Source organism: Leptopilina boulardi, unplaced genomic scaffold (assembly GCF_019393585.1).
Source record: "Leptopilina boulardi isolate dan_hultmark-lab unplaced genomic scaffold, ZJU_Lbou_2.1 LbouV2_373, whole genome shotgun sequence".
Classification (NCBI taxonomy): Eukaryota; Metazoa; Arthropoda; class Insecta; order Hymenoptera; family Figitidae; genus Leptopilina; species Leptopilina boulardi.
Genome location: NW_026137944.1, coordinates 223,882 through 237,283, shown reverse-complemented (window position 1 = coordinate 237,283; position 13,402 = coordinate 223,882). Strand labels below are relative to the sequence as shown.

General features: G+C 25.8%; 1 protein-coding gene across 1 annotated transcript; it reads left to right on the top strand.

The window, feature by feature from the left end:
- Positions 1-11,896: 11,896 nt before the first annotated feature.
- Positions 11,897-12,961, top strand: LOC127287834 (piggyBac transposable element-derived protein 4-like). The gene is made up of 2 exons (XM_051314956.1): positions 11,897-11,917; positions 11,990-12,961. The coding sequence occupies exons 1-2, from the start codon at positions 11,897-11,899 to the stop codon at positions 12,959-12,961; spliced, it is 993 nt and encodes a 330-aa protein (XP_051170913.1).
- The last annotated feature ends 441 nt before the right edge of the window (positions 12,962-13,402 follow it).

Below are 13,402 nucleotides of genomic sequence, written 5' to 3'. Positions count from 1 at the left end.
TGATTAGGTTTTTTTATTTAAAAGGTTTTTATTTAAAATTTAAAAATAGTTGAATATTGCAATATTTTCTTTTAATTATATATAAAATATTGTTTTTGTGTTCTTAGTTGTCTAATACAGAAAGTTTGAAAGATAAATAATCATAGTAATAAGTGTTTATAATGTTTAGGAAATAATCATGATTAATATTTTACTACAATAAAAAGTCTGTGTTGTAGATACATTTATGTACAATAGAGATAGTGATTTCTAAGACTTTGATATTTTTTTTCTCATGTTTTGATGATTATGTATGTAAATATATATCTGTTTATCATAGTCACATTTGAAGAAGTTTGTCTATATTCTTTTGAGTTTAAAGTTTTGTAGAAGGGCAATAAATTTTTATTTACAATTGATTAACAGTAATAAAAATTTAGTTTGTTTTTTAGTCTTTTATAATTTTGTTCTTTTTTTGTTAATATTTCTAATACAAGTTAATTTTACTCATGCACAGGCTTCGCACTCAATACTTGATTTTAAAAAAGTAGCAAAAAGTAGCTTTCGCAAAATTGAATTGACTAAAAAAAGAGTTTTAGTCGATTCATAAAATTTTGATTCGTTATTTCCATGACTTTTTTCTCATTCCCAAAAAGAATATTAACATTTTTTCTTATCCTGATAATAACTTCAATTCTAAATGTTTCTCAAAATCAATTATTTTCCAAATTTTTAGATACTTAAAAATCCTACTTCAAAAATATGATTATAAAATTAATTTAATTAAAACTAATTTTTAAAAGTAAAAACTAAAATTTCAAAAATTAGAAAAAATTAAAAATTCAATTAAATATAACAAAATTTTTTAATTAACTGGTAATTTAATTTGATCTTTTTAAATTATTTACGGGGATTTAACAATCTTTAGTGAAAACTTAAATGCAAGTATTCAAAACATTAATTTCTTTCACCATTTCTAAATTAAATTATTCAAAACTTGAATAATTTTTATTAAATAAATTTATAAAACAGTTTTATTTAACTACTTCTAAAAGTAACAACTGTTATTCTTTCAAAATTCACTTATTTGTATTGAATTTTTAAATAAAATTATGCAAAATTTTAGTAACTTTCTTGGAAAATAATAAATATTATTTATAACAAATATTTAAATTAGTTTTACAACAATTACAATTTTCAAAGACGGACAATTTCAAATTTGATACACTTTTTAACAGTAATTGCATTTTTCGAGAAGTTTATTAGAAATTGTATTAAAAATAATTGAAATCGAGCAAAGAATTTTATAATTTTTGAAAACAATTGAATTTTTGCAACTAATTTTATTAATTATTAATATTTTAAAAAGTACTTGAATTCTTGAAACAAATTTTATTAATATTTTTGAAAATAATTGAATTCCTGGGATAAATTGTATTATTTATGAAATTAATTGAATTTTTACAACGAACTTTGTTAATATTTTAGACGATAATCTGAATCCAGCGAAGAATTTTATTATTTATGAAAACAATTGAATTCTTTCAATGAATTTTGTTAATATTTTAGAAAATAATAATTAAAATCCAGCGAAGAATTTTCAATATTTTAAAAATAATTGAATTTTTGTAACGAATCACAAATCTGAAAAAAGTATCCAAATAGTAGCAAATCGTAAAAAAGTAGTAAATAGTAAGTTTTAGTAGATGAGTGCGAAGCTTGCATGCAGTATAAATACTTAGTATAAATAATTTTTAGAAATATTACATTTATTATAATGTACATATCTATCTTTGTATATATGTATGTTTCAGGACAAAATGGAGTACACATCTTGTGAAGCTCTTGATGAAATTAGATTTTGGGACAGGACAGTGTAAGTTTAATAATAATTATAATTAATAATACAAATATTTTCTAAAGTTAATATAAATTGTAATAAATACAAAAAATAAATAATTGTAGAATACATAAATTTCATAATGATTTAAATAAAATAATAATTTTAATTCTAATTAAAAGCTTAAAAAATTGCGATTTCAATTATGCAATAATTAATTTTTTTAATTGTTAACTTATTTGAATTGTCTTAAAATCATAAAATGTTTTTGACAAAATAATTATGAAAAAAATATTTTTGTAGAGAATTGGTATCCTATGTGGAATTTGTACATCCCATCAAAACTACTGGAAAATCGGAATTATTCAAATTTTTTCTGAATAATGGTGGTGGCAAAACTATACAATGTGTCATTTGGGGTGAGCGAGACATCGACGCTCTGAAAGAGAAGATTCATGTTAATAAGGTGAATAATAATAATAATAAAAATAATAATAATAATAATAATAATAAATAATAATAAATAATAATAAATAATAATAATATTAGGGAGCGTTCACAAATGATGTCATGTATTGAGGGGGAGGGGGGGCTTTGCTAAACGTGACACAATGTATTTTTTCTATAAGAAAATATAGTAAAATAGCTTGACAGGGGGGGTAGGGGTAAAAAAAATTGAAAAGTTGCGTGACATCATTTGTGAATGGTCTCTTAATAATAAATATTTTTTTAGATTCTGCACATTGATGGAGCTCTAGCTCGGGTACCAACGAGACCTGAATTTAACAAGGGTAATGTTAACTTTGAGTTGCAATTATTTGCAACTACTGAAGTTAATGTAGTAGGCGATTATGTACCAGATGTAGTCGAAGAAATTGAAATTGAAGAAGTCGAGTTATGTGATGCTATTCATCACGAAAATGAGTTAATTCGTAAGTACATGAAATACATTATTATTATTATTTGTATGCGGAACTAAATCAATGTAAATGTTTTTTTTCGATTTTGTTGAGTTTTTTCACTTGCATTTTTGACTTTTTATTTGTATGCGGAACTAAATCAATGTAAATGTTTTTTTTTCGATTTTGTAGAGTTTTTTCACTTGCATTTTTGACTTTTTATTATACATTCTTTGTCCTTGTTAACCGCAAATATTTTTTTAAAAATCGAAAACATTGAAATATAAATTTTTTTACAACTTTCATAAAAAATGTAGAAATTGTAAATTATAATCTTAAAGAAAAATAAAAACAATTCAATCAGAATTAGTTACCAGAAAACCAAAAAAATATTGAAAATTTAAATTTTTTAAATGTTAACAACTTTGTCTAATATTAACGAAATAAGTTCAAAAAAAGAAAACAAAAGATGCGTCTCAAAACGCGTTACAAAACTAATTGAGAACATTAATGTTTGCAAAGAAAGACACATAGAGAGTGAGATTTTTTAAAAATGATTTTTGACTTCCTGAAGTCAGGAAACGTAAATTAATGTAAAAAAATGAAGTTTGAAAATTGTAGGCAAAACAATGCTTTCAGGAGAAAGCAATAATATGAAGAATATGCAACTTGCTTCATTTTATTTTTTAAATTTACATTAAAATTATGAACACTTTTTTCAAATTACTTTTTTTCTTTTATTATAATTGTAAGGAAATTATTGTGTTTTATTTTATCTTTGCAGAAATCAATTCCTACATCAAAACTAAGTTTGTTTATCAGTCAGTTGGTGTAAATAAAAACTTAGGGACCTACGGTTGTGGCTCTCTTACTGACGGAGAGTTTAAAATCGAAGTTAGAATAAACGATTTCAAAAACAATTTAAATTTTCAAAAAGGCTCTGCTGTAGCTGTAACTGGAAGAATCCATACACAAGGTAATTATATTTAATTAAATAAAGAAAAGAATGAATATCGTAAACATTATAAATAAATAAATTTTATCATATTTTTATCATCAAAATATTAATTGGGATTTTATCAATATTTCTATTAATAAATGATTGTAATAAATTTTTTGAGAATTATAAATATAAAAATTATTTGTTTTCAGGGCCTAGAATTTTTTTACAAGTCGATGACGAAAGTAATATTAAATCCAGAGAAGTAATTCCACTCCCTTTAGCGGATGTTTTGCTGGGATATAGAGAGTTGAAGCGCATAAATGATGGCCAATTGCGGAGAGAAGATGTTGATTAAAAAAAGTTTATGAAGTTCTTAGTTCCAGAAAATTGATGCATAATACATTTTATATTAAGTGACCATTAAGATGTAAAAATAAGTAGGTAAAAAATGACTAAATTTATTTACTAAAAAATTTTTCTTTTAAGATTTTTATTTCGGTTTACTATTTCTTTATTATTAATTAATTTGTTTATTAATTAATAATTTTTGTCTGCCAATAATTTCCTGTTTTGTTTAAAAAAATTATGATTAATTTTGTTATTAATATTGGTACATCTAATTGGTAAATTAACATCGAAGATTTGTAAAAATAATACATTTTTTTCCATTTAAATAATTATATCTTAAATTGTATTACGCATCTTACCAAAAATTTTCGATTAATGTTCAATTATATCTAACTATATAATCTAACTATATAATCTAATTATTTCAGAGAATTCCGAAATCTGAATTCCATTAATTTAGTTTTTATTTCAAGGTGAATTTTGAATGTCTTTTGCACAAAATTGACTTATTAATTTTTGTCATTTCGAATTATTATTAAAATTTTTAAAATTAATTTTGTTTTGTAATAATACATTGATTCTAAACAATGAACAATATACGTTTTGTTAAATTATAATGTAAAATAAATTTAGTTCAAATTGAAATTCATTGTTTTATAAACGAAATTTCAGAATTCTCTGAATAAATTCTTATTGAAACTGACTGAATGTTACTTAAAATGTGATATCATATATAATATTTGTAATTAACAAATTTTATATAATTTTTGTGATAATTAAAATAATTTACTTAAGTTTTCTCTGAATTATTTACTAAACAATTATCAATCATCAACAAGATATATCCCTGAATGTGATGTTAAAACATGCCATATGGGTCCAGTTTTAAATACAAGTAATTTGGTATTTTAACCCAGGCTAATCTATATTTTCTTCCGGTATTTAAAAATTTTTCTAATTAAACTTACATTTTTGAGTTCATTTTCTGAACATTTTGCTCAATTCATGGACTTAAGAATATATGGACGGAGCACGTTCTGGCAAAAGTGGATGAGGGGGATAAATTATCTGAAGGGGAGAGTAGTGGTAGTCGGCCATATTTGTCGGAGAACATTTTCTGGTCTGTGATTGGTTTAGGCGCTGATTGGCTATTAAGCATAAGGCGCTTAGTTTAAATGGAATAATCACAAGTTCATTCTTATCTAATTGTTTATAATAATAATATAATAATAATATAATAATAATATAATAATAACATAATATAATAGTAATATATCTAATTGTAAATAATACACTCCACATATTCACACTTTTCGACGATTTCAACGTCAACCAATCACAACCAAACAATATTTTCCCCGACCAATATGGCCGCGATATATTAGATCCCCCTTCCGTCTCAGGACGCACGCCCCGCAAGATAATGCTCCATCCATATATTCTTACGTCCATGGCTCAATTGTAAAAATTTAAATGAACGTAGTTTGAATATATTTCTTGCCAAGAAACCAGACAGTTACTCTCCAGGCGGCGTAGTTATTCAATGTTTTCAGATCAATTTTCGCAGCATCCACTTTTTTATTACATTGCAATATATTTCGATAAAAATTGACAATCTTATCTAATTCAATAATTAATTAATAATTTAATATTATTATTATATTAATATTATTTAATATTATGAAATATTAAGAAATGAAATTGAAAATAAATTTAGGAAAGAATTTAAAATCGTCGGAATATTGACAACGAAATTTGAGGAAAACTAAATTTCAAGAATAATAAAATTATATTTCTCACTCGGTCGCCTTAGTTAAAAGATGAAAATTGAGTTAAACGATCACTCGTTATACCTGAAAAATGATGTTTATACTATACTATACTATACTATACTATACTATACTATACTATACTATACTATACTATACTATACTATACTATACTATACTATACTATACTATACTATACTATACTATACTATACTATACTATACTATACTATACTATACTATACTATACTATACTATACTATACTATACTATACTATACTATACTATACTATACTATACTATACTATACTATACTATACTATACTATACTATACTATACTATACTATACTATACTATACTATACTATACTATACTATACTATACTATACTATACTATACTATACTATACTATACTATACTATACTATACTATACTATACTATACTATACTATACTATACTATACTATACTATACTATACTATACTATACTATACTATACTATACTATACTATACTATACTATACTATACTATACTATACTATACTATACTATACTATACTATACTATACTATACTATACTATACTATACTATACTATACTATACTATACTATACTATACTATACTATACTATACTATACTATACTATACTATACTATACTATACTATACTATACTATACTATACTATACTATACTATACTATACTATACTATACTATACTATACTATACTATACTATACTATACTATACTATACTATACTATACTATACTATACTATACTATACTATACTATACTATACTATACTATACTATACTATACTATACTATACTATACTATACTATACTATACTATACTATACTATACTATACTATACTATACTATACTATACTATACTATACTATACTATACTATACTATACTATACTATACTATACTATACTATACCATACTATTTTGTGCGGGGTCCTTTAAAGTGAAGTGAAGAGAAATTACAGAATAGCACACCGGATCAGTATTTATATTTTGTATAAGTGTTTGAAATTTGAATGTTTTAATTGGAATATATTAATAAATATGATGATTTGAAGATTGTAAACAAAACAACAAAATTTCACGCGCGTTTACGCGCGTTTGTTATAGCTAGTATATTCCTATTTTTGTATAGTATTAATAATTATATATGTATTTTGAAGATAAATATGGATATTGCATGATATTGTTATTGAAGATATTTGTTTCTTTTGGTTGTCTTAAATGTTTCATATAAAAAATACTTCAATCCATTTAGTTTTTTTGGTATTAAATAACATTGGCATTAAAGATATTACGATTTTGAGGATAAAGAAAGATATTGGATAACATTAGTATTGAATATATTTTAATAATGCAACAAAAATATTGATTGTTTTATAATAGTGGAAGCTGTCTTTTGGAAAAATTTTTTGGTATTGGGTAATTTTGGCATTAAAGATATTTGGATTTTGAGGATAATAAAATATGATATTGGATAACATTGGCATTGAATATATTTCGATATTGAAAAAAAAATATTGACTGTTTGAGAATAGAGGATGCTGGCTTTTGGAAAAGTATTTAAATAGATAGAAAGAGGTTTGAATATTGTTTTAAGGGTTAAAGTTGTTTTATGGGTTAAATAATAGTTTGTGAGTTGAATATTGATTTGAATATTAATAAAAAGTGCAGAGGAAAATAAGTTCAATAATAATCATTATCGAAAATGATGTAATGTGGAAAAAGATTAAACAACGCTAATTCACGTTCATAAAAGACTATCATTGTTGCATTAGTTAGCTGAATTATAGTTAATGCAATATTTTATAGGTGAAACACATGTAAGTAAATTTTTTAAAGCAATAAACTAAAATAAACGATTTGTTTTGAAAATTGGCTTTATCAACAGTTTGAAAGTTGAAGAAGGATACCATGTCGAACATAGAAGAGTATTTTATTTTAAGTAATGAAGATTTTAAAATTATTGAAAATGTAAATGAAATGTTAAATGATATGCACATGTATAAATTTCAAGAATTATCAAAAAATGATTCAAATTCTTTTTTCATTATGCAAAGTACTTTGTATTTACAAATGCTTGATTTAATTGTTCCAATTAGAGAAAGAGTTAAACATATTCAAATAGTTTTTAGCGGTAATAACAATTCTGGGCATTGGATTTGTGTTTATTACGATGGAGTAAGACTTTATATTTTTGATAGCCTTAATGCAGGGTGTTTGAATATTCAACAAATAGAATATTTAATTAGATTGTTCCCTTTTAAACCAACAGAATTTTTTGTAGATGTTGATCAACAACCGATTGGTACAGTTAAGTGTAAAGTATAATGCAATAGCATTTGCAACATCTGTATTGGTTAACAGTGTAAATTAAAAGATTAATTTATGAACCTGATAATAATATAATGAGCAAGCATTTGATATCATTTTTTGAAAACAATTAATTAAATAATTTTCCGGCAGTTAGAATGTCTAATATTAGGATTTCGATTTGTAGAGAATGATTGGAATTGTCTTTTCATAAATCGAGCTAAAGAAGTTCAAAATGGTGAACTAAACCTTTCATATTTTTTAAAGACTTTTCCCAGTAAAAATGACAACAGAGTTCTGTCTACTGAAACTGAGAATGAAAAGAAAATACCCAAAGAAAAAAGTTTGTCCTGAAAGATGAAGAAATTATCTACAGAAATTGAAGAGGGATTTACATGTTGATGTAAATTCAGTATGCACAACAGAAAATAAAAAGAAAATAATTTCAAGTCTTATTGTTAGGGAAAATTTTGATCCTATGACATATCTTACAATGTTTCCTTATGGTGATCCTGGATGGACTGTTAACCTTAAGCATACTCAAGGTACTTGTAATTTTATTCATTTACAATTTTATATGTATCGTCTTTCATAGAGAAGAAAAAAGCGTGGATTGACACATGTGCGTTTAACTATTTGTTTACGTACACAAATTTGCGATTCAGAAACTTTAAATAAAATGATATGTGCTGAAATCACAGACGAAATAAAGAATCCAGAACTTTTTAACATTGTAAAGCGATTTTAAGTTCATGGGCCTTGTGGTAAACAAAATAGGAATTCACCCTGCATGGATCCTGAGATGGGTCATTTAATTGTATTGCTGACAATTCGACGATCGTAGCATTATATAATCTTTATTTGAGTACAAAATTTAAAGGTCATATTGACTGGGCAATAATAGGTATTATATTATTATAACACCATAATGTTGAAATAGTAATACAGTAACGATTACAAAAATAATATTATTATTTTTGTGAGATCAAAATTCCAAAAAGTGTCCGTCAAATAAAAATAAATTTTTAATTTTTCATAAAAAATTGCAGATATCTCGCGCGTTTACGCGCGTTTCTTTTAGCTAGTTTTTGTATATAAAGGGAAATCTTTCCCATGGAGGACAGTCAAAATCAGTATCAATATCAGTATCAGTTGTGAAGCAGTTTAGTTCGACGAATATATACATATATATATACATAAGTGTCGGCAGTATCTACAGTTACAAAAAGTCATTCATAAGTGCTATAAAAATACAAGTGTTCAGCAATTAAAGAAAAAGGGTCAAAGAACTTAGTGAAATACAGAAAATACGGTCCAGAAGTTCCAGTGAAAATTCTGTCATAAAATTTTTACGAGCGACCTTTTAACATCTGACATAGAAGATCTTATCTGACGTTGAGTGGTCCAGCTGTCGAAACACCAATAAAAGACTCGAGGTAAACAAGAACCCAAATCTTATAGGAAGGAATATTTGATAATTGTTTCTCAACCATTAAATAATTAAAAGCATAATATTTTCTTTTAAATAAACTTTTATATTTTGTTTATTAATAAATAGTTTTATTAAATAAATAATATTTTTTGACCATTCATTTAATACCTCTTCCCAACTTAATTTATTTAATTAAGTTAAATTGAGGAAACAGATTAGGGAATAATTATAAGTTCATTAGATTAGGAAAATTTAATAATATTTAAAAATTTCAAATTTAAATTTTAGACATAACATAATATTATATTGTTACGAAACACAATGAACTCTATACATCTAAATGTTTTAAACACTTTTTGCGAAAAAATGGACTAAGTTAAAAGTATATTTTAATATTCGTAATTACAATTTACTTCGGATGGTATAAAATTTACACTGTAAATAATGAATTTCAATATCACGTTTTACATTTTGCACAGCTAATTGTTGTGCAAAAACCTTTTAAATTTGCTTTCAAAATAGTTCAATTCGTTATTCAAAATTGTTTTTTAGGGTAAATTGAAATTCTTGTGATAAATTTTTCCGATTTTTTCGAAATAGTAAAAGTTATTCTAAAAATAATAATTTTTAATACATGGTTGCCAAAGGTCAGAGAAATCTGGGAAATGTCAGGGAATTTTATCAGAATTATTAGCAAAATATCAAATTTCTAAAATTTCTACAAAAATTATCGTCCACAATGTACTGTAAAACAAAAACTTTTATATTGTCAGTCAATAATTGACTTTTACAATAACTTTCTGCAAAACTATAATTATAAATAACTCGGAAAAGATTTTAGTTTAAACAGTTGCAATTTTCATAATTAATTGAATTTCAGAAGGTAAAATCTTATATTCATCAAATATTGGCAAAATTCTTGGAATAAAGAAATAAAAGTACAGTTAAAATAATTTATTACTTTATTTGAAATATCCCTTCCTTACCTAATGTTACAAGAAAAAATTATTGTGATCCCTGAGATAGATTTGGGCGAAAGTTACTCAAAATGTAATCACGGGTTGGACATTTTAATTTCACTAAAACGTTACTGTAATTTTAGTAAAAACAAATATTATCATAGTACTTGGGTAATATTTTGTCCTACTGGGATATATAAAAAATAATCCACGAGAGAACTTGCATGGGGAAAAAAAAGTAAAAGTACTCTGCAAATTATTTTTCTTTTTTCAGAGTATATTGTTATCTAAAATTGAACTGCGCTCTCGGAGTTTCAATGAAAATTCTACATTGGAATTAGACGAACTCAGATGTCGAAATTTCGACATTCGAACTAGGCGAAAATATTTAAACAGTTCTGTTCGAATTATTTTGCACACTTTTAATTATTAGGTTTTGTACGAAATGATTAAAATAATGGATTTTCATAGAAAACAATTTAAATAATCTTTTTATTACCTTTTACGATTCTCATACTTTTATCTTGTACAAAAAAGAAATTAAAAATTACGTACTTTAGAGATATTCAAATAACTACTATCATTTTGACGTTTGCGAAAGTTCAAGGTTTGAGATACATAAATGTAAAAATGTAGATTTTTTATCTAGATACATGTGCGAATTTTTGAATTTAATCATTTTCAAAACTGTAGTGTTATCAACCATTTATATTTCTCAATCACAATTTTTTAACCTTTAGAGGGCCGGCATTTTTTAATTGAAAATCACCATGTTATAAATTGAAAATTTGACTACTTATGAAGTCAATATAAGGTAGAAAAAACCTGACACCGGAACTGGCCACTATAGTGGCCACCCCGGCCCTCTGGAGGTTAAGAAATGTTCTAGTTTTTTAGCGATGAATAAATAAAAATTACATAATTTCCATTTGTTACTTCTAAAAAGATTGAACAATTATTAACCTTTAAACTGATTTAGCGATCTGACAGACCGCTATTAAAACTTTCATCGCTTATAACTTTTTTTTAAAGTACAATAAGAACTTGAGCTTTTCAGTAGCTTCATATTTTATGAAAATCTGTTAGATAACCATTGTTTCAAAATTTTTTAATCGTTAAATTTTATATAATAAATAAATATTCAAAGTATAGCAGTCTGTGAGACCGACATTAGCAGTAAGTGTAAGTAAATTCCCGTAAGTAAGGTCTGCGCATGTTGACGCGCACCTAGTTTTGACTGTCATTATAACCTGCAATTATTGTTTTGATGGTTTCGTGATGTTGTAAATACGTGCGTTTAAAAATGTAAATATTTAATTATTTATAAATAATATATAATAATATAAACAATATTTATTAAGTTGTTATTGGCGGAGTTCTTGACAATGTCACGGAAAAGTTCAAAGGTAAGTTTATGATGAACTATTTTTCAAATAGAATCAGAAAAATATTTGAAACAAAATTTTTGTTCGAAAAAGATTTTTAAATCGAGTGATGAGGAATTCAGTGATGATCAGGGTGATGATTTTGACTCTGACTCTGATGTCGACTATGTTACAGAATCAGAACACAATACTGACACTGAAGAAGAAGGCGAGACAAACTACTCAGATGAAGAAGAAGAAAAAGATCCTGAAGGTTATGTCGGTCAAGGGAAAACATGTGATTATTTTTGGAGTACAAAAGAACCAAATTCGAAAAAGAGAACGCCTCATCATAACATTATTTTAAAAGTTCCAATGTTGAAATCATCGGCTTCAGAATTAGGCGAGACTCCAGATTGTTTGAAAGTATGGGAATTGTTTTTTGATAAATATATTATTGATAAAATTGTTCTCTACACAAATCAAAAGCTAAATAACACAAGGGAACACTTATCTCGAATTTATCAAGATCGTGATAAATTTAAATCTCCTAGCTATTTGAACGACACCTCTGTTGTTGAAATTAGAGCTTTTTGTGGACTTCTTCTTCTAACATCTATTTATGGTTCTGCTCATGAAAATGTAGAGTCTCTGTTTTCTACTGATTGCTTAGGACGACCAGTATTCAGTGCTACAATGTCGCCACGAAGATTTGCATCTTTATCGACTAATTTACGTTTCGATGATTCTACAACTCGTTCTGACAGAAAAAAAGCTGACCCAACAGCTGCAATTTCCGAAATTTTCCAAAACATTATTGATAATTGTCAAAAAGTATACAATGTGGGAGCTTATGCTTGTATAGATGAAATGTTGTTAGCTTTTCGAGGTAGATGTCCATTTAAAATATATATGCCAAATAAGCCTGCGAAATACGGAGTAAAAATCATGTGTCTCACTGATGCTCGAAATTCGTATTTGTACAATGCTTATATTTACTGCGGAAAAAATAGTGATTCACAAGGCTTGACTCCTGAAGAAAAAAAATTTTTTGAAACCAACTCAATCTGTTTTACGTCTCAGTAAACCATTTTACAAATCGAACCGTAATATAACTGCAGACAATTGGTTTTCATCCGTTGAAGTCGTTCAAGAACTGAAGAAAAATGGACTAACGTATGTAGGCACTGTAAAGAAAATAAAAAATAGATACACTGAGAGAAGTTAAATACAGATTTCGTACTAAACACACGTTCAGATAGTGTACCTAACCTTTCGAGCAACATCGGTTCTAAATTGTATCGCAGCTGCGCTTTTTGGTGGACAGATACTGTACTAAATCGTTTGTCCCACAAGTTAGATCAGAATCAGTACTCAATTAGCGCTGCTGCTGTTCGATTTTAGTACTGCGTCGACACATGATTGATGTACAATATCTGTCCCTCAAAAAATGCAGATGTTGCGTTAAACTTCTCTCAGTGTACCTAAAGAATTTCTCCCTTCCAAAACCAGACAAGTTCAATCATC

Bases quoted from the DNA above. Each gene is read 5' to 3' on its own strand.
- LOC127287834 (XM_051314956.1), top strand. From the start codon at position 11,897: ATGTCACGGAAAAGTTCAAAG. The intron at 11,918-11,989 runs GTAAGTTTATGA...TGTTCGAAAAAG, and splicing joins TGTCACGGAAAAGTTCAAAG to ATTTTTAAATCGAGTGATGA.